This window comes from Micromys minutus (genome assembly GCF_963924665.1).
Source record: "Micromys minutus genome assembly, chromosome: 2".
NCBI classification, from domain to species: domain Eukaryota; kingdom Metazoa; phylum Chordata; class Mammalia; order Rodentia; family Muridae; genus Micromys; species Micromys minutus.
Window position 1 is genome coordinate 93217902 of NC_137971.1, and position 25978 is coordinate 93243879.

A 25978-nucleotide genomic window follows, 5' to 3' on the forward strand; every position below is an offset into this window, starting at 1 on the left:
CCGAGACTGGTCACCGCTTAAGCAGCCAGCATTTATCGAGAACCCCAGGCATTACCTGCTTAGTCTGCTCTCTTTGAAATACCTCTAGTTGTTCCACCTGTGCATGGGGGAGAAGCAATGGAGACAGTGAGATACAGCCACTGCCAGACTGACCTCACTTGGGCTCTGATACTTCACCCAGAGAATGGGAGTAGGAGGTTAGAGGTGGGTAGGCCAGCTGGAATCAGATAACAGGACATATTAGGCCTGTGATCACAACATTTGGGAGGTGAAGGCAGGAAGATCAAGAGTGAAAAGCCATCTTTACTTATATAGTGAGTTCAAGGCTAGCCAAAGAAACGAAAAACTAGTCAACTTGATTCTTCAGAATCAGCTTTCAAGGAACAGGAGGCCATAGATACTGTCCTTATTGGATGGTGGGGGAGGGGGTGACTGTGGAAATTTAAACAGGGTCTATGTAACCCCTATGTGGCCTCAAAGTAATGATATTCCTCCTGACTTAGCCTAAGTGCTGAGATTACAGGACTGCACCACCACTGGCTGTCGTTAACATTCTCTTTCAGACAAACTTGGGATTCTACTGGTTACTTTTCTTTTTCTGCTACTTAATAAACAAAGGCAGGCCACTGCAGTACAGATGTGGGATGGGAGGCACGAGAGGGCTACAAATGCAGAGGGCATAGCATGAACACATACCTGGGCAGTGAGTTTCTGCCTCTCTTCTTGGAACCTCTGCCTTTCTTCCAGGACCTTCACCTTGGCACCTTCATACTTGGCAGTCATCACCTCCAGCTCCCGGGCAGTACTCTGTGCTTCTTGCCGCATTTCAGCCAGATGGGTCTCAGCATCCGTACGCACAGCAGCCAACTCCTGGACATACTTCTCCCGGGCTTGATCTAGCTCTACTTCCAGAAACTGTCGGCCAAGGTTGGCCCGCTCTCCCAGCCCCCGATTCTCCTCTGCCAGCAGGCCATGGGCCTTCTTCAGCATGCTCAGCTGCTCTGCATAGCTGGCCTTCTCTGCCCGCAGCTGCTGGGCTGCTCGCTCTTGCTCAACAATCTTCTGCCGCAAAGATCCTAGCTCCCCGAGCTCTCGTTGGGCCCGCATTAGCTCTGCCTGTAGCCCACCAGCTGCCTGCTTGCTCTGCTCAATCTCCTCCCGGAAGCGCTTCTCGGCGGCTGCCTGCTCAGCTTGCAGCTGCTGACAAAGGTGCTTGGCAGGCAGCAGCTCACTTACCAGGGCCTGTGTGCTGGTATGCTCCAGCTGCAGGGCAGAGAGAGCTTGCTCCTTTTGGAAAAACTTCTCCTGCCAGGCCTTCAATTCTTGGCCTGATTCCTCAGCTCGTTCTGCTTGTGAGGCCAGCTCCTGCCGCAAGTTCTCTGAAACCACACGCTGCTTCTCCACCTCTTCCCGCAGGCTCTGTACCTCCTCTCGGAGAGCTGAGCTGCGTTCTGCTGCTCTAGCGCTATTGCTGGCTGTTTCTACCTGAAGCAGGCGTAGCCTCTCTTCCAGCTTCTGGCTCTTCTCTGATTCAGCTACAACCAGGCGCTTCAACTCCTTGCTTTCTCCCTCCTTCTCTAGGACTTGGCGATTCAGGATGGATACCTCCTCTTCCAAGCTGCTAATAAGACTGCTTTTTCTCTCAGCTTCCTGCTGGCCACGGGCTACCTGGGCCTTCCACTCTTCCTCCGCTTTGCTATGGTCCTGGGCTTTGGCACGGAGGGCTTGCAACTCTCTTTGAGCTGAAGCTGAGGCAGCCTGATTGTGCCCTAGCTCTCGAGCCTTCTCTTCTAACTGGCTCTGCAGGGTCTCCAGGGCTTTGTCCTGCTCAGCCCGGCAAGCGCGCTCAGACTCCAGACTGTGTGTCAGGCCTTCAACCTGCTGCTGCTGCTGCTGACACTGCCGCTCTAGCTTACTGATCTCTGCCCGAAGTGCCTCCAACTCAGGGCCTGGAGCCTCTGTCTTTCCAGCTGTCTCTAACTGGGTTCCTGGGCCAGAAGCATCTTCTCCACTGGTGCCCCCTGTGGGGTGCTCTTTTTCTTTCTTGTCTAACTGTATTTTCAGCTGTTCCAAAGTCTGCTGAAGCTCCCTCAGCTCTGCTCTTTGGGCTGCCTCTTGGCCACGAAGTTTGGCAAGCTCTTGGTCTTTCCCTTCCTTTTCTGTCAGGGCACGAGCTAGTGTTTCCTGTAGGGCAGCAAACTCCACACGCTGCTCATTGAGTGTGTTCTGTAGCCGCATCTCGAGCTCTGCCTTGGCTGCTTTCTCCTGAGCCAGGTCAGCTAGGGCCTGGCCCCGCTCCTGGGTCAGCCGTGCTACTTCCTTCTCCTGCTGCCCACGCTCCTCTTGCTGCTGCCCCTGGCTCCTCACCAGTGCTGCCCGCAGCCTCCCCAGCTCACCGCCCATTTGCTCAGTTTCACGCTGCACAGCCTGTAGTGCTGCCTCTGTACTACGGAGCGGCCGCCCCTGCTGCTCTTCCCAGTCAGACTCGCTGTTTCCAGCTCTCGGGGGCTCTTTGAGCAGCTCAAGTGAGGCTGTTTCCTGCTGCTCACCTGCCTTGAGCACTAAGGCCTTCAGGCAGGCCACCTCCTTGTTAGTGGCAGCTATCTTCTCCTGCAGAGTTGAGAGATCATCTACCAGCTTCTGTGCTCTAACTTCTTTCTCCTGGACCCGCTGAAGGGCTTTGGTCAGAGTGGAATGAAGCTGAGCTAGCTGACTCTGCTGCTGGCCTGTCTGGCCCTCACTGTGCATCTCTCCCGCCTCCTCCTGTTGCCCTTGGGCAATCTCATGCTCCCCTTTCAAAGCCATCAGCTGTTCCTGGAACATGGCACTGTACCTTGCCTCCTCTTGCTGTCTAGTTTCAAACCGCTTCTGCCAGCTCTCAACCTCCCTGGTGAGCCGCTCACACTCACTCTCGGCTCTGTTCTGGGAAGCTGTGGCCTCTGTCAGCTCATGCTGCAAGGCGTTCGTCTCAGCCTGATGAGCTTCTTCAAGCTGCTGTAACCGGGCCTCCAGCCCCTGCCGCCCAGCTCTCTCTTGTTCTAACTCCTTCTGTTCCTGCTCCCGCTGCTCCATCAGGCTTCGAGCCTTTGCCTCCATCTCAGAGGCACAGCGCTGCTGCTCCTTCAGGGCATCTGCAGCCCTGCATCTCTCTTCTTCAAGGCTGCCTCTGGTCATCTTCAAAGTCTCCTCAAGGGCCTGGAGCTGCTCCTGGAGCTGGACCTTCTCCTGAACCACTTTTTCTCCCTCAGTTGTTTTTTGCTGCTCAGCCTTCAGCTGGGCCTCTAGCTCTGTCACATGAGCTTGGGCCTGATGCCGTTCCTGGTGGGCAGCTTCAATGCAGGCATGGAGTTCTCCTATCTTTTGGCTCAGCTCTGCCTTTTCCTGCTGGGCCTGTGTGACTGAGGTCTGCGCACTGTCCCTAGCTTCATTAGCAGCCTGAAGTTGCTGCTGCAGACTCTCTAACTTGGCATCCTTCTCCTTCTCCAATGTTTCTAGCTGCTGGCGAGCAGTATCCCGTTCCCTTAGAGAAGCCTCTCGAGCCTCAACAGCGATGGACAATTGCTGGGCATGATCCTGCCTGGTTGCCTCCTGCTTCTTGGCTGCCTCTTCCAGTTGCTGCTCCTTCAGCTTCAGGCTGTTGCTCAGCTGCTCCACCTGCTGGCGGAGGCCCTGGGCAACCTGTTCTTGCTCTTGCATGGTCTGTAACATCTGAGCCTGTTCCTTTTTGGCCTGTTCTTTCAGGCTGGCTAACTCTTGATCTTGCTGCTGCAGGGTGGCATTGAGTTCTGTCAGAGAGGTCAACTGGGCAGTGAGCTGAGCCCCCTGAGCCTGGGAGGCTTGCTCTAGCTCCTCTTTGGCCTGGCTGAGGTTAGCAACAGAGCTCTGCAGGTCAGCAACCAAGCTGGCCAGCTGCTGCTTTTCTTCTTCAAAGTGGCTCCGCTCAGCAAGCAGCTGGGCTTCCTGTTTGCCACGTTCACACTCTAGAGTCTCTAAACGCGCTTGGAGCTGGGTGTTGTCTGCGGCAAATTTGGCTACCTCTTGCTTCAGGGTGTCCAGCTGTTGGGATAAAGAGACAAAATGGAGGTCAACCCTACCAAAGAACACCAAGAATTAACACTATCAAATTGCCTTACTGACTGTTTCAATCTTTTCCTACCTGCAAGGCATCAGCCAGCACCTCACCCTTCTCCGGGGCTGGGCTTTCCTGCAGCCGAGTTGTTTGATCTTCCAGCTGAGAAAGCTTTCCCTGAAGGATTTCATTCTTCTCCTCAAGACATTTCTTGGAGTGAGCAAGAGACCCAGGGAAACAGAAAAGTAGAGCAGTCACCCAATTATCAGAAACACAATCATCTTGTCCCCTAGATTTCCCTTTGCTCTGGCTCAGGCAAAAATCCTCAGAAACCATGGGACTGAGCTGGGAGTAATGGCTCACCAAAACACAAGAGACTGAGACATGAAAATAAGGAGTTTGAAAACCAGCTGGTACTCCCAGACCCTGCATATCAACAGAAAGCACAGGTCTGGACATTCTGTGAACCTGACTTTCCACTCCCAATTACATGGGTAGATTTAAGTCAAAATGTGCAAAGCCTATTTACCACGTAGCCTTCCTCAGACAAGCCTTGACTCAGACACTATCCAAATGCTTAAAAAACAACCCTGGGCGTCTACACCAGCCTAGACTTATCTGCCCCAGCCCGACATCTACTCCCCCTCATTCTGTGGGCACAAAGCATTATGACGAATATGCTCTGACCTCCTGACTCACCCATGGGGCTGTCTCTCTCACAGACACTGCTCATGCTCCCAGATTCTAAGGACCGTGCCCAAGAGCTACTAGGTTAGGAACTGGCAGAGCTGGGCTTAGTAACAACAGTAACGCAGACTAGGCATCCCTAGTCTGAAATCTGGAATCCAACAATCCCAAACCCAAACCTTTCTGAGCTCCAAGCAAGATACCAAAAAGAGTTTTAAATTTTTAACAAATCATTATGGCAGAATCTTGTAACTCTGGCACACAGGAGAAAAGACCAGAGGACAGAGTCCAAAGTTTGGGCTATAGAACTAGGCTACTTTAAAAAAAATAAAAGTTCAAAGTGATTTAGATGTTAGATAAAGGGATGAGCAACTTATAATGTCTATGCAAATATTCCAGAACAAAAAGAAAAAAAAACTATCTCTGATATACTTTTGATATCAAGCATTTCAGCAAAGAAACCCAACCTGAAATCACAACTAATTCACTAAGAGCTTATGAGTTGCCCTTCAATCAAACAATAGTTAACAAAGCATCAGCCCCCTAAGAGACTGATTAACTTTTCCAAGACCCATACTTTGCACATCACAGAGTTCACAGGTATACTGCACTCAACCGGTCACCACACACAACAAACCCTGAGAAGGCAGCTCATCAGCCCAGGACCCAGCAGACTGATAAACTCCATGTGCAAAGTGTGACCAGTTCCAGAGCCGAGAGTTACCTTATCCTGGAGGGCTGTGCTGAGCTCCTTTTCCAGATGAGCCTGCTTCTCCACCCACTCCTGAGAAGACTTGCTGTGCTCCTCCATCAGGTCATTGAAGGCACCCTGCAGTTGTTGCAAGTGGTTTGCAAACTCTCGCACCTGAGATATAAGCAGAGTGAAAAGTTGGCACCTCCCTCCAGCAATTCCTTGAAACCCAGACCTTGGGGCCTCCAATAATTCTTCGCTACCTTCAGTCCGATCACAGCCAATTACATCTCTCATTCAGAAACACACATCATCATTTAGAGCTGCCTGAGCACCCCCTCCCAGAACCACTAACAAGGAAAGTGACTAAAGCCCAAGGGGCCTCTGTGCACAGCCAGCCCCACTCACCTTAAAGGAAAGGTCCCCATTCTCCTCAGAAAGCTGGCTAATCTTCCGATCCATCTGGTTCTTCTCAGTCTTCAGGTTCTGACACTGCTTCAAAGTCTCATGCAGCCGCACAGTGAGGCTGTGAGAAGAGAAATTGTGAGAACGGTGTGGTCCCCACCTCACCAGCAGGGACTGAATGCTGGAAGGATGGCAGGCGAGTCACACCTTTCGTTCTTGCCGCGGAGTTCCTCAAGCTCACTGGGCTCCTGGGAGCTGGCTGCCTGCTTCTCGTTCAGCAGAGCCAGGTGATCAATGCGCTGCTGCATCATGGCGATCTGCGCATCTGCCCAGGACAGGGATGAGACAGAGTCAGCAAAGATCCAGGGACAGAAGAGAGCAAAGGAGGCACAGCATCTGTGCCACAGAAAAGGGACAAGGGAAAGAAACTGAACTCAGTGTCTAGCAGGTCAGACTGACATTTGTGCCAGCAATGAGTTTGAATCTCCTCTGTCAACAGAAGGGACACCATAGCAGGCACAGCTATCATAGGGCTTCCCTGAATGCAAATCCCAAATGCTCCCCATCACCAGTGCCATTCTGTCAGGAACCTACCCTTCTCGGTGAGGAGCTTCAGGCTCTCAGATAGCTCCAGCTCCAGCTCATCTCTGTTGTTCCTCTCATCTGCCAGCTGCTTCTTCAGCCGTCTCATCTGGAACTGTGGGGTCTGCAGGATGTCGCCCATAGGGGAGGATGGAGAACCTGAGAGGAAGCTAAGAAAGGAGGAGATGATAAAGATGCCAGGGTAAGAGTCTAAGGTCTGAAGTAACCAGCAGCAGCTCGGGATGGGGTAGCACCAGTGACCATAACAAGCACTGGTCTAGGAAGCCAATGTGCCTGGGTTCTTTATCTGTCAGGCTACCTCATGTATTGGGAGATGACCTGGAGAACCTTCTCTTCTCCCTCCTCTAAGCCTTAATTTCCTGGTATAAGAATGCAAACATGTATTTTCCAAGGAAAAAGGGATTTCTATAAACAGGGAACTGCTCTTGAAGAAGAGCTAACTTATGACACACCCCAAATCTACACACCCTCAAAGCAATTCCTACTAGTGTAAAAAGCTGGCTAACAGCTTAACTTCCAGTATCCATGGACCAACTAGAAGGATATGAAGCCACCAACCTAGGAGACAGGCCCAGGACATACTTGTTCTCACTAGAAGATGAAGCAATCCTCTGTATTTCTAGGAAGCGAATCTTCCTCTTGGCCTGGTGGCTGGGTGGAGAAAGCTCTTCAGAGAGGACACTGGGATAGGTATAAGGAACTACAGGTAAGAAGCAGACAAACAAACCGAGAACAGTCAGTCGGTAAGCGGATGAACAGCTCTTCACCTTCTCACAACAGATATGCTTAGTAAGTGTGACAATACAAAAAGATACTCACATGTAAACTGAAGAGGCAATTAATTCCTAGGCAGAACCTGATCCATGAGATCAAGGCCTTTAACTAAACTCAAGGTGTAGGGCTACCACTTCTTCAGAGAAAAGTATTCAAAAGAGTATGGTGAAATGAGGAAGCTCCCCTCATACTCAGAAACCTGAACAAGCCCTATTGTCAATATAGGCACCATGAAAGACCCTAAGAGCCTGTGTTAGTGCCACCAGGTCCTGTGGGACACGTGTCCACTCCTAGCTCTCAGATCACCAAGGTATAGAATAATCTCTTCTCTTGGTTCCCACGACCACTTTTCTCAGGTCTTTACTACCTCTAATCACCCTCTTCTCTCTTCAGAGATCTGATGAGCCCTCTTCACTCTGCCCACAGTGCCTGCATATTCAATGGCTGACAAGCTGACCTGCAAATCTGCATCTGACTAAGAGAACTTCTTACATTCTAGACTCCCGTTCTTAACACCTTTACCTCGTGAACCTGAACAAGAAAATCCCAAATTCAACAGCCAAAAGAGAACTTGCCCAAAACTATATGGCTCAGAGTCCCAGTAGCAGCAGCTGACCTGCTCATGAGACATGCAGAACTCTCACTCTGAGATTCCTGGCATGTCTACACTTAGTCCCCATGCTTAGGCTTACTGTTTTTTATGTACCTGACTCCCACCTAGAACATGAGCTGCACAAAGGAAAACCTTTTTCAAGGTTTCCAAAGGATGTTTAACTTCTAAGCCTACAGTTTAAAAGACAAAAGAGAAAAAACAAACAAACAAACAGGGAAAAAAAAAACCAAGGGTATGGAGAGATAGCTTAGCAGTTCAAGCAGACCCAAGTTCAGTTCTCACCATCCACATGATGGCTTACAACTCTAAGTTGTAACTCCAGTTCCAGGGGGTCCAATGCCCTCCCCTGGCCTCTGTGGGCACCAGGTACACACTTGGTGTTCAGACACCCATAACATAAGATAAAATAGAGCAAAATAAAAACAAGTAAAAGGCACACAGAGCAATGTGAGAGTCAAGGTCACCAAATGCAGATGAGATCACTCACAAGCATCCTGAGAGCTACTGTAAGGCAGCATCGAGCCACTCCAAATGGACTAAGGTGTGATCACAGGGCTCAGAAATCACCTTCCATCACACGAGACTCTGTGCCAGGTTGAGGTTAGAAGATCCCAGTAGTCCTTTGCTCCGAGGGTGGATGGTGGGGGCAGATCTTTGTAAGTGGCCCTACTCACCTTTCTCCAAGAAATTCTCTAAGTCCTCAGTAAGGTTTAGCGAATCTTCATGATCCAGCATAAACTTCAGGATGACAGCTAACTCAGCCTGTGCCACAAGGAGAGAAAAGGAGCATCACTGTGTTGCTGGGGACCTTTCCCAGCAGTGCTAACCCCGGGGCCGCTGGATCCCTCTTAACCCACAGGGCTTCGCTCCACGCCTGCCCACAGCACACTGGCTCTACCCGTTCTTCCCTCCCAGAGAGCATTTACATGTAACTGTGCTGACTTCTTGCAAATAACCCATGGCAGAGGAAACACTAAGTGGAGTGACAAGAGCACACTTAAGGACACACACAAAAGCCCGTGTCCTACACCATCTCCAAATACCAGACAATTCTAACGTGTACACTAAACAGGTTGGGAATGACATTACCACCAATATGATTTCCTTCTTTGTACTTACACATTTTCTGCTTTTTGTTTTTGAAACAATAAGTGGCTGTCAATATTAAAAATACTACCTTTTTAGAGAATAATAATTTGTATTTAAATAGAAACGTTTGGATGAGGGAAGGCCAGGCTGGGCTGGCAAGTGGGATGAAAGCACAAAAGCCTACCTGAACCCCATATTCAAACTGCTCCCAGTCCCGGGGGTTTCTGGAGCTCATGGTGGAGTGATATAAAAACAGCATTACCATCTGGAAGCCAAACAAAGGCACAGCGACTGAGTGACACAGGTCTCTTTCTAGTGTTTCCACTCAAGAGCCGTCTGAGTTAGTCTCCTTCAGAAGTTCTAGTAGCAGTCCCAAGTCACCATCCTTAATAGTCCCAGGAAGAGAGATGGCTCAGTGGTTAAAAGCACTAGATAGTCTTCTGGAGGACCTGGGTTCAATTCCCAGCTGCCACATGACAGCTCCTGTCTGTAACTCCTGTTCTAGGGGATCTTCATCTTCATCTTCACACAGACATACATACAGGCAAAACACCAAGGCACATAAAAATAAATCTTCAAAAAGGAGACAAATTTTTTTCCAAAATAAATCCAAGGGCTCAACCAGCAGTTGTGACTCACAACTTTAATCCCAGTGATTGGGAGGCAAAGGCAGTAGATCTCTGAGTTTGAAGTCAGCCTGGTCTATAAAATGACTTCTAGGACAGCCAGAGATACAGAGAAACCCTGCTCAGGGATGATAGCAACAATAACAATAAAATAAATAAATTCAAGGGCTTGATGCTCATAATGCATAGAGACAGGTGTCACAATTTCTACACAGCTAATTCTTCAACATATAGAATCATGAGCATAAAGCTTATGGGACTGTTCTCCATAGACCAGCACCCAGCAGAGGGAATGAAGTCAACTAAGCTTGGAAGAAAACTACGACAACCGCTGAGTGAGAACCAACCCTCCGTCATGGTATCAGTGTTGGTCAAGAAGTTTGTCAAAGATCATGGGCTTACAGAGTCCTTAGACAAAAAATGGCCTCTGATTCAGCCAGCTGGCTGGCCTTGAAGAGTTCCAGAAAGAAAACACTCAGCACTCCTCCATGTTTTCTGCCACCCAAGTCAGGAATCCCACAGGTACCTTGGCCAGCTCCATCTCGGACCCCTCCATCACTTTCTGCACAGATACCAGGCATTGTGTAGATGAAGGATGTCTCCGATTTTCTGCAATGACAACCATGTAGCAAACAATACTCTCAAAACTCAGTTTCAGAAACAGAAGCATAGTCCCTAATGCTCCCTCTCGTCACCTGCCTTATATTCCACCTGAAGTAGTACTTTGGGGCAGCTCAAGTGTTCCATGGGTAGCATTAGAAGAAAAGCTGATAGGGCATCAGCAGTAACAACTCTGGGTCCAGACCGTACACTTACCTGTCACCTCATCGGCTCCCTCCCTTAGCTCCACAGGAATCAGAGATTTGAGATCATTCTAGAGTTCTGTCTCAGCTAAGGCTGAAGAAAAGGTCTCCAAGTGAGTCCAGTAAGAACAGCCAAGGACACCGTGCCCTTATGCTGCCAGAGCCATTTCACAGTAGGGAAGAATTTCACCTGCCCTACAATTAATTCTTGAGGTAGAAATGGCAGGCAAGCAGCTCAATACTGAAGATGACAATTCTGTGATACAAATATGACCAGGGAATGGGAGCTGACAAGCATTGTACCCCAAGTTTCACAAACATTCTTATTTAATCCTTCCACTAACCTGATGAGCAATGATTATTTTCACAATACACAGACAGACAACTTATGTCTTAAAAAAACTGGCCTCTGCCCCTTTACCTCCTATGTAAGCAATTACATAGAAGTATTATTTTTCTTGCAAGGGAAAGTTTTCTTACAAGAGTAACATGAATGAATCCTTTCCTTTCTCTTCAAAATAGTGAGAACTTTGGTATCACCAACGCCATCAACCCCTCTGACCTATCTGGACCTGACATGGACTCTAGAACTGAAAAGACATTTTTCTTAAAAATAAGCTTGTGGTGGAGACACCTCAAGACCCAGGGAGGACACAGCTGTCTTTCTTTCTGCTAGAGTTGGGGTCCCTAAACTTTTCTGCAGCCAGACACCCATGACTGAGTTCCCAAGTCCCAGGAGCTGGAGCTGTCGAGCTTGTTAATGTACTTACTCTGTAGAAAACTGCAAACAAAGTCCAGTCTTTCCGGCAGTGGCTGCTGTAGGATTTGTTGCCCCTCTTTAGTGTCATGGCTAAAACAAACAGAGCAACCATTAGGACCAGCATCACTAAGGTAAAACCTGGGAAGTGTTTTCTGAGAGCACAAAGAAGCTGTGTTCTAGAGGTAGCCAAGGTTGTACCTCATGCTGCAGCTGACTTGCCTTGGTCATGGTATCTGTTCACAGCATTAAAACCATAACTAAGATCACAAAACTCTTAATACTGCACCTGGCATAATTAAATCAACATGGAACAGTCCTAGAGACATGATTCAACCTTTCTGATGCTATGTCCCCATAATTTAGTTCCTCATACTGTGGTGACCTCGATCCAAAAACTATTTTCACTTCAACTACATAAGTACAAGCTTGCTACTATTATGAATTGTAATATAAATAAGTAATATGAGACTCCCCACAGACTGAGAACCACTTTCCTAGAAAACTACAGCCTATCCCAGACTGTTCAAGTCTCTAAACTATCAGGAAGTTGTCTAGAATGACAGCTATCTAACTTTCATCACCCTGTCAGGTATTCTACAGAGCTCAGATAACCACACAACTGTACAACTTACAACCAACTGCCTACTCTAGCTGCTGATAGAAAGTGAGGTATCTAACGTGTAATCAGGACATCCAGGATGACTTCGTAGTTGAGGGATGCTTTAAATTGAGGAGAGATCAGTATCAGTAAGACAAATATTATGCCCTTAAGGGAGGGAAAAAAGCCAAGTTGAGTGTGGTGGCAGAGGCAGGTGGATGGATCTCTATGATGGTCTACGTAGTTAATTTCAGGCCAGAAAAGGCTACATAGTAAGACCCTGTCTAAAAGAAGAAGAAGGAGGAGGAGAAGGAGGAGGAGGAGGAAGAGGAGGAGGAGGAGGAGGAGGAGGAGGAAGGAGGAGGAGGAGGAGGAAGAGGAGGAGGAAGGAGGAGGAGGAGGAGGAGGAGGAGGAAGAAGAAGAAATAATAATAATCAGGCTTCTATACTACATTTCGCTGCTCAAGTCTCCAAGCTATCAGAGAGAGGATGACCTTTTCCCTTTAGACTGTGAACATATAGAAGAATAAAAGAGAAAATCCTCAGGACCCAATGCCAAAGCATTTTCCCATTAAATAAACAAACAAAACCACCCAATGGCCTGCCAAGCCTTCTAATTTGGAGCAGCACCAGGAGGCCTATCAGAAAGCCACAGTCCCAGCATCCAAACTGTCTGTTTTCCCAAAGCAAGTGCTGTGCCATCTTGTATCTGACATGAAGGTAAAGACTAATAAGAGATCTTCATACCTGCTAGTCTAAGGCTAATCAGGTGGCACTCTACAACAGAAAATGAATGGGTACTGAATTTCTTTTTGAAAAAATTTCCTCCAGTAATAAACCAAGAGTGGCTAAAGGAAGGACAAAAACAACTTCACTTCTGGACTGCGGAGTAGGAACTTTCTCACAAGCATTCCTTTGGAAGAGAAGAGGGATGGTAATGAGGCTTAGGAGATAGAAAAAAACTCTGGGACACTCAGCAGCAAGGCGCCTACTGCCAGTTACCTAAGCAGCAAACAACTGCCAGAAAGGCATTTTCCTGAAGTGCTGCAAACTGCATGGAGCTCCAAAGGCCCACCTTTGCCGAGCTGTCTGCCACCGTTCTAACGGGGACTCTCAGGAGGTGCAACTGCCAAGTCACCTGTGCTCCTGTAAGTAACTAATAAACTGTGGACTCACCACAGTAGACTGGGGCAGCATGGTTCTGGTCTGCTGCCTGCACCTATCTGAGGTGGCCACTTCTGTGCATCTTCCCAGGAAAAAGGTCTACAGCATGGACCACCTATTGCTTTTGCAAACAAGTCAAGGAAATTTATCTTTCCTTTTTCAAAAAAAGCTTTTTGTGTGTATATGGGTGTTTTGCCTGCATATATACCTATGCACTTTGAGTGATTAGTGCCAACTGAGGTCAGAAAAAAAAACATCAAATCTCCTGGAATTGAAGTTACAGGACATGTGAGCCATCATGTGGGAGCTGGAAATTGAACCCATTTTCTCTGAAAGATCAACCAACCAAAGCTCTTAGCCACTGAGATATCTCCAACCCAGAAATTCAGTTTTTCAAAAGCAAAACACTCCTCATCTATTCTGAATTAAAAACAAAAAACAAACAAACAAAAAACACCACACACTTACTCTAATGTACACTACAACACAGAAGGTATTATAGCTGGTTGCCTGCCTTTTAGTGATGGTAAAATTAAATAGTAGGCCAGGTATTACCAGTCTAATAGATTTATTCACCACTGATGACATATGTTCAACCACTTTATTATTGCTTAAGAATAGTATTTTTAGTATATATATTTATATGTATACTTAATATATATATACATCATATAGACAGATAGACAGACAAGACAGACAGACAGACAAGAACTTACCATGCAGATCAGGTTATCCTAGAACTTACAGAGATTCTGCCTGCCTCTGCTTCATGAGTGCTGGGAAAATACTTTTTTTAAAGATTCATTTATTTTTAAGTGCATTGATATTTTGCCTGCATGCCTGTCTGTGTGAGGAACTGGAGTTACAGATAGCTGTGAGCTGTCATGTGGTACTGGGAATTGAGCCCTTGTCCTCTGGAAGAGTAACCAGAACTCTTAACCTCTGTCTCTCTAGCCCTAAAATTTTAAAGACTTATTTTAGTTTATGTTAATTTTGTGTGTGTGTTTAAGTATGTGAATAAGTGTGTGAAGAGCATGCACCTGTGTGCAAGCAGAAGTCAGAAGCAGCCTTGGATTCCACAAAGCTGAAGTTAAGGCGTTTGCAGGGTGCCTGGGTCACATGAGTGCTGGGATCTGAGAACAGTTCACGACTGTTCAACAAGTACCTTTACTGCTAAACTACCTCTCCTGCCCTCTGACTCCAACAAACTTTTAAGGAGCTGCACACTGCTACTTTATAGGTGATATGTAGCCCTGCCTATATAAGGCACCCTTGCAAAAAGAAAAGAACCTCTAGTTACCATTGTATAGGCCATAAAAAGAGCAATAAGCTAAAAGCAGCGCCAAGACAATACAATGAACAAAACCAGGACTTAGTTCTTTCTCCAGGATCCAAATAATGAGATGAGAAAAGAAGGAAGCAAAAGACAAACTGAGTGAGAAAAAATTAGTTAGGCTACTGACAAAAGCTGGGGGTGGGTGACAGGGTCTCTCTCTGCATAGCTACCTGTCCTGGAACTATGCACACTAGGCTGGCTTGCTCTCACAGAGATCCACCTGTTATGTTACTTACACTCACCAGCAAGTCTCCTGCTTCAGCTTCTCAAGCAGCTGTAATGACAGAGCATGTCACCAGATCTAGCTTAATAATAATCTTTACCATTAGGATAAAGATTTTAGTCAGGTACGATGACAAACGTCTATAGTCCTAGCACCTGGGAGACAAGTTCAAGATCATACTTTGATTCATAGTCAGTTTGAAGCTAAAGCAACATGAGAGCCTGTATGGGGGGTGGGGAGAAGGAAGGAAGGAAGGAAGGAAGGAAGGAAGGAAGGAAGGAAGGAAGGAAGGAAAGAAGGAAGGAAGGAAGACAGATACAGACACACAGATCCAATAAACAAAACAAACAAAGCCTCCACCATTTTGGATTTCAATCTGCTAGCAATGGAGAATCACTGCAGCATTGCAAGCAAATGAAGTTTTCTTTAAAACAAAACAAATGGGTGGCAGTGACGCTGTCTTTAGCCAGCACTCTGGAGGCACAGTCAGGCAGAACTCGGCGTTTGAAGACAGACTGGTCTACAGAGCAAGTTCTAGGGCAGCCAGAGAACACAGGAAAACCCTGTTTCAAAAAACCAAAGGAGGGAGGAGAAGGGGAAAAGGAATAAAGGAAGAGAAGGAGGAGGGGAAAGAGGAAGGAAGAAGAGGAAGAGAAGGAAAAGGAGGAGGAAGAGGATAAGTGAAAGGAGGAGAAGGGGAAAGAAGAAAGGAGGAGGAGAGGAAGAGGCTGCAGCGGCAGCAGGGACCTAATGTAAGTCAGTACCAAGGAGAAAAAGGAATTCATGCATTGCTGAAATGTCCTGCCTGAGTAGCTGGGTAAGAAAGTGGAAATATTTGGGCCAAAAGTGTTTTCCTTCAAAGGAACCAAATCAAGTACTGATCAGAACCAGAAGTTGTTTAAAACCCCTGTAAATATCCCCACTCCTAATACCAAATTTCAAAGGCTAGCATAAAACCACTCTAGTAGGACTATCTGTACTGGGCTGCTCAGCCTAATCCACTTAAACACTCCTGCTGGGCCAGTGAGAAGACTCAGGAGGTAAAAAGCCTGAGAGAGAACAAACTTGAAAGTTCTCCTCTGACCTCCACATCAATGCTGTGCATACAAGCACCCATATCCGCACGCTCGTGTTCGCTCTCCCTCTAACAACAATGAGATAGGAAGACTGGAAGTCCTTGGGGGTAGCCTCTTGGAATTGTACCTTGAAGCACATGGGGCCTTGAAGAGCCTTCTGTGCCAGAGTAAGGAAGTCTCTGGATAGGACAAGACTAAAACCTCTCCCATTAGAGGCCTAGAGCCTAGAAAGATGAGGTCATGGTGCTCATCCTCGAGCCCATTTTCCCTTCTAATATCCCAATCCCACCTGGACTTCTGGTCAGAGCCCAGCAAGCATGCAGTCCCCACCACTAGCTGAGATCTGGAGAACACATACTCACATGGTGTTAATAATCTTGATGAAGACGCTGCAGTCCTGGAGCTGCAGCACTGTCTCCACTGGGTCAGCAACATGCAGACTATTCACCTACAATCCAAATGGAAGAGTCTGGTGAGACAACTTAAAATGCCAGAAGCAAGCAGTTCACAGCATCCCCCAGATGCTGGCACCATCTAATTCTCTAGCTTCTACTTCCCCGGTGCTGGGATTGCAAGCAGACTCTACACCAGGCCACCAAAATTCTTAATCTATACCCACTCAGCCAGTGAGTGTACCTAAGTCAAACCGAGTATCAGGCTTTCACCACTAGGAGAGCTTCCCTAGGGTCCTGGAGCACACTCAACACAATGGAAAGACCTAGGTCTAGCAACAAGACTCAGCAGGTAACTGAACCCACAAGGTTTTCCGAAGGAGACAAGGCCTCTGCTTTATACTGACCTCCATTTATACATGTGTGTACACACTAAACTAATAGGCAAGTGTAAAAACAGTAATTGCTTGCAAACATGTGATTTAGTCTGGAGGGAATAGAAAGAAACAATGAAAGGACAAAATAAGTTGTTTTTAAAAAAGAAAAAATAGGAGAGGGAAAAGCTTTCATTAAGATCCAACTGCCTATTTTTTTTAACACTACAAAATTCATCACAGGTCACACACAAGTATTTCAAGTACACAAATATTCAACAGAATTTACAGCTCTTATATGAGAGTCCACAAATTAATTCCACAGGCACTTGGGCTCAAATTTACCTCTAACCCTGCTAGTTAACTACATCTGTAGCACAAAGAGGGGAAGAAGACAAGACAACTTAGGAATGAGGCTACTTCTAAAAATTTCAGAAAGTGGCTATGTGAAATCAACTAGGATCTACTGTTTATAAATGTGCTCTTTAAAGAGCAATAGGCTTGGGCTGGAGAGCTGGCTCAGAGGTTAAGAGCATGGGCTATTCTTCCAAAGGTCCTGAGTTCAATTCCCAGCAACCCCATGGTGGCTCACAACCATCTGTAATGGGATCTGATGCCCTCTTCTGGTGTGTCTGAAGATAGTGACAGTTTACTCACATACATAAAATAAATAAAATCTTAAAAAAAAAAAAAAAAAGGCAATAGGCTTAGATACAGTGGGATGGCGCAGTAGGTAAAGGTGCTTGCTGCTAAGCCTGCCAACCTAAGTTCAATCTCTAGGTCCAACACAGCAGAAAAAGAGAACCAACTACTGTAAGCTGTCTTCTGACTCTACACACACAGGTACTCGTGCACATACAAAATAAATGTCTACAAAAATGTCTGAAGCAGTAGGTTAAGTCAGCACAGTAGTACATGCCTAGAATCTCAGCTCCTGGGAAGCTGAGAAAGAAGGATCACTGGCAGTCCAGGAGAGCATGGGCTACACAGCAAGATCCTAGCTCTCACATACATGTACTTAAGATAATGAAATAGGCTGCTGAAGGGGATGGTGAGCAATTAAGAGCGCGGGCTGTTCTTGCAAAGGACCTGGGTTCAGTTCCAGCACCCACATGGCAGTTCTCAAGCATCTGTAAACTCTAGTCCTAAATGACCCAATAACCTATTTTGACCTCCTCAGGCACTAGGTAAAGCCTGTGGAGCACAGACATACATACAAGCAAAAAAACAAAACAAACAAAACCCTATACATATATAAATGAACTAATTAAATTTTTAAAAATTAAAATAGGTACTGGAAAAGATGGCTCCAGGGTGACTCTTCTGCAGGACCTGCGTCAATTCCCAGCTCCCACATCAGGCAGCTCACTGTCAGGTCCAAAAGCCCCACCCCACCCCACTCCCACCACCCCTCTCTCCCTAATAACAGTGCCTAAAAAGAAAGATTATTGTGTAAGCAAGCTTAAAGAGTCCTGCTTACTAGAAAAGCAGATCACTTAAGATGTTTCTATGGATCAAAAACCACCATTAATTCTCTAGGAACCTCCCTTAACCTTCCCCCAAAAGTCAACTATCTCTAGTAAGGGTGCCTACTTCTGGAAGCCTTATCAGTTCAGAACCCCACCCTGAGGACTGCAAATAAAATCTGCTGGCTCATCTGCCCTTTGCACGTCTCTCTGGTCTCACTCCTACAGATGGCTGTGGAGGTTTGAATAAAAATGGCCCCATAGGACCCTAGGGAGTTACACTATTAAGAGGTGCGGCCTTTCTGGAGGAGGTGTGGCCTTGTTGGAGGAAGTATGTTCCAGTTCTTTTGCTGCTGCCTGTGGATCAAGATGTAGAATCTCAGCTCCTTCTCCAGAACCCTGTCTGCCTGACTGCCACCATGCTTCATGATAACAATGGACTAAATCTCTGAACTGCAACCCAGCACCAACGAAATGGTTTCCTTTATAAGAGTTGCTATAGTCATGGCATCTCTTCACAGCAATAGTTTGGTCCCCAATAAATCTTTCTTTCTGCCCACAGAGCATCTGGTTTTGTAGTTTCTCTGTGCCATTACTTACATTTGGTGCCTGAAACCTAGGAGGGACACTTAATCTTCCAACAGGCCCTGCCCCTCCTAACTGAACCAAACTGCTGATTTTTGACCCTCCCAAGTCACATCACTTCTTCTGGCTCCTGCCACCTACCATATTGTCGATCCCAAATTTCAAAGTCCACCTCTTCAGCTGCTTCTCCTTCACCTACTATAACCATTTGCCTCTCCTGACTCAGTAGGGCTGCCTGCTCTGTCTCTTGGCTCATGAGTCTATCACAAGACTGTGCTGCTATCAGGCAGCCTCCCTACACCCTTTTGGGTGTCCCATCTTGTGAAAGAGGGTTATCCATCCTCTGATCCTGAGCCTCTCTCAGACACAGGTCCTCCCGGGGACACACAGGACTGAAATCCTTGCCAACCCAGCACACAGCCCTCGGAATCCCTCACATTTCCTTGTTCTGCCCCGACCCACTCTGGAGCTTGCTCTGTCCTCGACCATGACTTATGTCTCTGCTAACTATATTCAACAACAAGCTTCTAAAAAGATTGTTTTATATAAGGAACATGGTGAATAAGGTTTATGAATTCCTAAGGTCCATTCAGGCTGGCAGAAACTGACTTGAAGATGTGTGCCTCCCTGTCTTATCAACTTGCTAAGCTCCAGCTATTTGGATAAACTGAGGAGAAATTTATATTCTGTAAAGGTGCACTATGAAAAAAAAAATCAGGATATTAAGGTTCCTAGTCTCTGTGTGAATTGTATTTATGGTTTAATGTTTTATTTTGATGCTAAGGATTCTTCAACTGAATTTTTTCCCTTTTAAAATATTATGTGCTGATAAGGTTTTTTGGTTTTTTTAAGATTTATTTGTTTATTTTGTGCGAGTACACTGTTGCTGTCTTCAGACACACCAGAAGAGGGCATCAGGTCCCATTACAGATGGTTATGAGCCACCATGTGATTGCTGGGAACTGAACTCAGGACCTCTGGAAGAGCAGTCAGTGCTCTTAACCATTGAGCTATCTCTCCAGCCTTCAATTGAAAATTTTAAGGCTCAAACCTAATAGGAATAAAACTGTAAAATCCTAATCTTATAAAAGGTACTAACTTGTTACAAATTGTTAAAGATAATTAAGACAAGCAAGTTAATAGTATGCTTAAGCCTTCCGTCCACGGTGTCAGGTTAAGCCTAAACAATTAAAAGAAAATAAAGAAATGCCTGCTCCTGATGGAAGCCCTGAGGTCTTCTCCAGAAGATGAGGCAGAGACTTCACCTGGAACTTGCTTCCATGTGACTATAATAACTACTGACTGAAGACCTTCCCTCCACCTTAGCAGGAGTCTGCCCAAACCGTGGACACCTGAGACAGATGTAAAAATATACTGCCTGTCCGTGCCTCATCAAGGTGGATCAGTTCCAAGTCCCTCTGCTGGAAAAGCCTTGCATCTTCTGGTCCTGGAAGCCTAAGACTGAAGCAGCCCTGGGACCTCTGCCCCCAACAAACCCATCAAGATCACCATGGAGGATCCCAGGTAGCTGTCTCAGTAGCCAACACATTTCTGTCACTCTAAACTGATACAGAGGAAATCTGTGTATACGTTGTACTCAAACGTACCCTCAGATTTCTGTGATGGAGCTGATAGTGAGCTCCAGCTTTATCACTACAGGAAACCTCAGCTAGCGCCTCCCTACACGCTGCAGCTGCCAGAGCACCTAGAAGTCTGCTTCACCTTAAAACATTTTACAGTAACTTTGGGAGAAAAAGATGTACATGTTGCTTGCTAATGATACCAATTTGAGAACTTTAAAAGAAAAGTTTAAATTATGAATCAACCTCTCAAATGAAAAGGTTCTAAAACTGATGCCAATTACTGAACTGGTTTCATATGTAAAAATCAGGCTTCTACCCCCTGAAATGGACAAAGGGACACCTTGTTGGTGGTGGTGGCCTTACATCAGTCAGGGCAGAGCAGATGGCAATACTTTGTTTATCCTAGCTTGATGGCCAAACGTTTTATGCCTAGGGCTCATAAAAACCAAATGAAATCAAATCAAATCCAGGCAACACAGCACAGAAGGCGGCAGATCTGCCCTCCAGTGCAGGACACCAGGCAGCCCATAGCTACCTGCATCTGTTTGCTAACATGCGGGCATAGAGGATGTCATCTAGGTGCCTGCCAGCTGAGTGGCCAGCCAGCAGCTAGAGCCACCAGTGTGTGTGAGTACGAGGTAATCGGACAGGAGAGGAATGGAGCAGCCTGAGCGTTATGGAGTCATATGGACCTGGAGACTGTTGTGAGTGGCCAGTCCTGCCACCAGGGCTCATGGGGAGGCTCCAGCAGGCAGAGCTGCTGCTGAGGGTCATGTCTGAGTCTGTGGCTCCATAGAGGCAGGGATCATTGTCAATATCCACGGCTCATATTACTACAAGACAACATGGGATATCCTGGTCAGGGCAGCCATGAAGGACCACCTGGATGTCTAGGGGTTGTACTGAACTGCCTCTGCTCCTCACCAGATGCAGATCTATGGAGAGCTGGCCTCATCTCTAACCACTGGCAGCACTCTTGGGAGAGTGGGTCCTGTGCCTGCAGCAGGCAGCACAGTGGGGCTGACCCTGACAGGCCTGAGGAGCCGGTCCTGGGCACATGAATGTGGGAGAGCTGACACTGCCACTCACCTGCCGTGGGGTGGGGTGGGTGCAGAGGTGATGCCCCTACCCCTTGACACCTCTGGCAGTTGGGATAGCTACCAACAGGGTCAGGAGCTTGGGAGAGCTAGCCCTGAACCTCACTTGGACAGCACACAGAGATGACCCCAGTCAGGGCTCAGGTGAGCCAGCCCCAAGGGCAAAAGCATGAGGGAGCTGGCCCCTCTCTCACCACTCATCTGGTGTGAGGGGACATAGGTACCCTTTGCTACCTCTGCTCCTTCAGTGGCTGTAGCTACCTGTGAAGCCGGCTCTGATGGCATAGGTGCTGATGAAGTGGCTCCCCAGTGCCTGATAGTAAGAGAGCTAACCCTACCTCTGCTGCTGATGGTGGCATAGGTGGCCATGCAAGAGCAGTGCTAAAGAGCTCACTCTGGTAGTGTGGAGGAGAGAAAGCCAGTGGCTGACCAGCTGGACTCAGGCCCAGATCCAGGGCTCTGAGATGGCCCACCACAAAATCTGTGTCATCAGCTACTAGGTGGCATGTATCAAAGGGCCAGTTCTTCTGCTCCAAGATTGCAGGATCTCCATGACACAGAGCAACAGCCGGATAACCAGGGGTCCTGATGAAGATCCAGTATCAACAGTTTCATAGAAGCTGTAGGTCTTGAACCAGTGACTCATTGCAAATGAATATGTGTGGAAAAAGGATGTACTGTAAACACACCATGACACATACAGCTTTCATGTCAAGATGTTTTCTATGCTTTGTTTTTGTTTTGTTTTGTGTGTTTTTATTTGAAAGGAGGTTGCAAGGAAAAGGACGGATATGAGGGGACAGGGAGATGAGTGAGATGGGGTGCCTGATGTGAAACTCACCAAGAATCAATAAAATGTTTTTTAAAAAATCAGGCCTTTTTCCTACAGCTAAGTCTCCTGCTGAGAGGGGCAAACTCAGACAGGTTTACCTTGATGACAAGCTTCATGTAGAGACAGGTAAACTCACAAGACAGGTTTCAATATAAAAATTTTGCTTTTTAATACTCTAGAAATAGTTTCATTTATAAATATGAAGATATTTTATTCATTCTGGTATTATTTGCTATAGGCTAAGAAACCATTCAAAGGTAAAGTGGAGGTTCAGATAGGCAGCACTGGTGGTGCACACCTTTAATCCCAGCTCTTGGGAGACAGAGGCAGGTACACCTCAGTGAGTTTGAGGCCAGCCTGGTCTATAGAGCGAGTTCTAAGACAGCCAGGGCTACCCAGAGAAATCCTGTCTCCAAAAACAAAACAAAAGAAGTTGAGGTCTTCCATCCCTAGCTAGAGCGTAAGCACCAGTGTGAGGCCACAGCTCGCTGGGTAACTCAGACCTCGCTGTAAGGTCTGCAGCTGTTTATCACTACCTACCATTTACAAGAGTTCCAAACTCCACTTTGTAAAACAAAATACAAATCACCAAGATTTTAGAAGAAATATAACCTTTCACCAACAACATTTTAATACATTCACTTCAGCATTTTCCTATTTTTCTTTTTCTTAAAACAGTGCTGGTGATGGTAAACAGGCCTAATGAATGCAGAAAACCACCACCCTACCATGAAGCTACACCTCTACAGAGCCTTGACAAAATTAGTTTTTGGAGGAGAGTTTCTGGGGCACCAATTAGCGTTTCACACTTGCTAGTAAATGCCTAATACTCAACTATAGTCTCGGCACTGACAAAGTTTTTCTCTTCTAGTCTTTCCCCTGAGGTAACTATTTTATTTTTAAGATTTATTTTTTATTATGTGCACAACCATGTACCTCCATGAGTTTATGTTTATCAAATGCCCTCTGAGGTCAGACAGCACCAGAGCCCCTAGAGCCGGGTTTATAGGCAAACCACTAGGCCTGGTTCTCATCATCAGCACTGTTTCAAGAGAAAGGAAAAAAATCATAAACATGCTGAAAATGAATTATTAAAATGTTGTTGGATACAGGTTTTACTTATTTCTTCCAAAGCTTCAGTGATTTATATATTTATCTGCAAATTTGTAAGCTGCCTGACATGGTACTAGGACCAAACTTTGGTCTTCTGCAAATGTAGGCATTATTCCTACCTGGTACTCTGGGTAATCCTTTAAATGACAGTTTCAGTTATCAAATACATGTACATGCTTTATTTTGTGTGCCACTGAGTGTGTGTGTGTATGTATGGACTGTGTGTGAGAGAGAGCATATAATACATGGCATATACGTTAAGTCAGAGAACAACTTCTAACACCATGCCTCACCAACTTGGTTGAGAGTGTCCTTTGTTATCGCTGTTCACAGTAGACCAGGCTAGCTGGCTTTTGAGCTTTGGAAATTCTTGTCCCTATCTCCCACATTGCCCCAGGTGCACGGGGATTACAGACACAGGCTAACATGCTTGACTTTACATGGGTTCTGAGGACGTGAACCCGGCCCTCATGTTTATGCTTTATCTACTGAGCCATCTCTCCAGCCCTACTATCTGTATATTTAATACCATTTTCTCTCACATAACAAAAGCCCTGTATCTAGCTGCTATCACAAAATTAATTCATGAGTATTTTGCCTCTTGTACACAGGTGCACTAGATGCATACAGTACCTGAGGCCTAGAACTGGAGTTATACAAGTTGTAAGTCACCATGTAACTGGTGAGAACCACACCTAGGTCTTCTGCACGAGCAGCAGCAAATGCTTTTAACTGTTGGGCCATCTCTTCTCTCTCTACCCCTGATAATAACTACGTCTTTCTCTTTTAAGATGGTCTTCTATCTATTCTAGCAAGAGAAACTTCGGGCGGTGTGAAGGCTGCAGTGAACTCTACTCCCCTCTATCAGGAAAAGTCAATGAAGCATTTTCGGAAAAACCTGGGATCATCAACAAATCCTGCTATGAAAATGGTTGGCTGATCAAGAAACTACCATTCAGAAGTAGGTGAGTTGAGTAAAGAAACACACTGAAAAAACACATGAATTCCACTGAGGACTGAACATGGCATCCTGATAAGCCTGTGCAGAATGACTTGCTCCAGCTTTGTACTGAATTAATGGTGGGTAGGAGACCTGAAGTAATGTTTAGCAATACTGATAGAAAACTCAACACTGGGGAAAAAAATCTCCCTTCGTAATGGTTGTAGTGACCCACATGTGCATCATTTTATAATAACCGCAGACTGGATATTCAGACTAGAATATTCAAAAATTTTGAGTATATATCTATTATTAAATAGTTATAAAAATTCTGTACTGCAGAATAACAATGCTATCCTAAGTCTTACATAATACTGTAACTCATTTACATCCATTTCTGGATTTAGATAAAGACTTAATGATCTTCCCACTGGGAACATAGGAAAGTGTGTATTATACAGTGTCAGGTGAAAGACAATACTGTCTTAATTTTACAATACACTACATTTAGCTGCCAATATTTTTATTCAGTGACGCAACAATAAGGAACACATAAAATATCCACTTTCATTTAAAAAAAAAAAAAGGAGAAACAGCATTGGAAGCAGACAGAAACATAATAAATAGACAGTGAGGAAGAAACTGTTCAAAGGTTAGGTCTCTGAAGACCAAAGTTCCTGCCAACTCGGACCATCAGGTTAACGGTCAATCCTTTAGTCAGAAAAGTATGCATCCTGGTGTGGTAGTGCACACCTCACCAGCACATAAGCGGCAGAGGCAGGAAGAGCTTGCTTAGCTCCAGGTCAGGTAAGACTAGCTATACAGTAAGACCCTGTCATACATAAAAAAGAAAGGTATACAGAACAGATGAGACTGGGTCCGGATGCAGTGTCCCAGTGTTCTGTTCCATGACCAAAAGGAATACCTCAGAGAAGCCCGCACTGAGCTATAGGCAATCCCACAGCATCTTTAGGAAAAGTTACCTGGTCTGCAAATGACAAGAGTTTGCAGAGCTCTGGCTTATAGAATGTTTTTCTGCTGCACATCCTATTTAAAAAAAGAAAAAAGAAAAGAAAAGCTACTTACCCAAGAGAGGAGCGTAGCTGCCCGGGTGGCATGGAGTGTCATCTTTGTGATTCCAGCCAGTCACTCTGACCCACCTAGAATCCAAGAGATCTCTGGTCAACAAACAGAAGAAAAGCAGTTCCATTTACACACATTAAGTTACTCTACAGCTTATATTGTTGGGGTTTGCTGCAAAGCATCTTGTACTCAACTAAATGCTCATAATCACCCAGTTATGGAAAACACAACATTCAAAGTTGGTCTGTGTTCTGCTCTTTGGGACACGGCATCCTTTAACCAGGAACAGTCATGGTTTTGAAAACCAACCAGGGTCTAAGTACTGATTCCATGGAGCCATAGATATATGACTTTAGATAACTGGTATCACCTCTTTTTGTCCACTTGTTCATCTGCAAAATGGATCCATAGAAACTTCTTACCCTGCTGTAGTAATGCAAACAGCACAGTACCTGGCACATAACAGACCATCAACACATAAATGATTTCTGTTCTTAAATAAAAAGGTGATTTATGGTTCTGCTTTGCAAACAAGTCCATGAACCAGGTTCCTGCCTCTGCCTTCCCAGCACTGGGATTAAACAGCAATCCATAACCCCAGCAGCAGAAGGTACTGAAAATATGAACTCATATACTTGGAAAGTAAGAACTTTACCCACTAAGCCATTGCCCAAGCACCCCCACCCCCAGGGAACATTTAATATAAGATCAGGTACTTGTCCTGGTATTCTTATCCCAATTCCCTTTACCCCTGGGAATCTGCCATCTGCCTGCCAACAGATCATACCCACGGGATCACAGACTTGGGTAAGTATTTCCTAATACATTGTCAGCCCCCATGACTCCCACCATCTCCAAGAACACAACCTGTCCTCTCCCACCTCCTGCACAGCTGCTCTCTGCATCACTACTCTAGACAGATGAGCAAGAATAGAAAGGCACTTCACATACACAGCTCTACAAATACTACATCTCTAAAATGTAAGGTCAGCAGAG

At 46.0% G+C, this 25978-nt stretch overlaps 1 protein-coding gene across 4 annotated transcripts in view; it reads right to left on the reverse strand.

Moving 5' to 3' along the window:
• Positions 1 to 25978, reverse strand: part of NUMA1 (nuclear mitotic apparatus protein 1) — a 69872-nt gene that overhangs the window by 12838 nt on the left and 31056 nt on the right. For all 4 annotated transcript variants that reach the window (XM_080912598.1, XM_080912596.1, XM_080912597.1 and 1 more), the window contains exons 2-15: positions 24986 to 25059; positions 15880 to 15965; positions 11131 to 11210; positions 10084 to 10166; positions 9116 to 9196; positions 8517 to 8604; positions 7038 to 7155; positions 6447 to 6604; positions 6060 to 6177; positions 5856 to 5973; positions 5481 to 5621; positions 4157 to 4279; positions 697 to 4056; positions 56 to 97 (exon numbers count right to left, since the gene is read on the reverse strand). In XM_080912598.1, coding sequence (XP_080768724.1) covers positions 56 to 97; positions 697 to 4056; positions 4157 to 4279; positions 5481 to 5621; positions 5856 to 5973; positions 6060 to 6177; positions 6447 to 6604; positions 7038 to 7155; positions 8517 to 8604; positions 9116 to 9196; positions 10084 to 10166; positions 11131 to 11210; positions 15880 to 15965; positions 24986 to 25027 — 4638 coding nt within the window. In that variant the 5' untranslated portion in view covers positions 25028 to 25059. The remainder of the gene's footprint in view (positions 1 to 55; positions 98 to 696; positions 4057 to 4156; positions 4280 to 5480; positions 5622 to 5855; positions 5974 to 6059; positions 6178 to 6446; positions 6605 to 7037; positions 7156 to 8516; positions 8605 to 9115; positions 9197 to 10083; positions 10167 to 11130; positions 11211 to 15879; positions 15966 to 24985; positions 25060 to 25978) is intronic.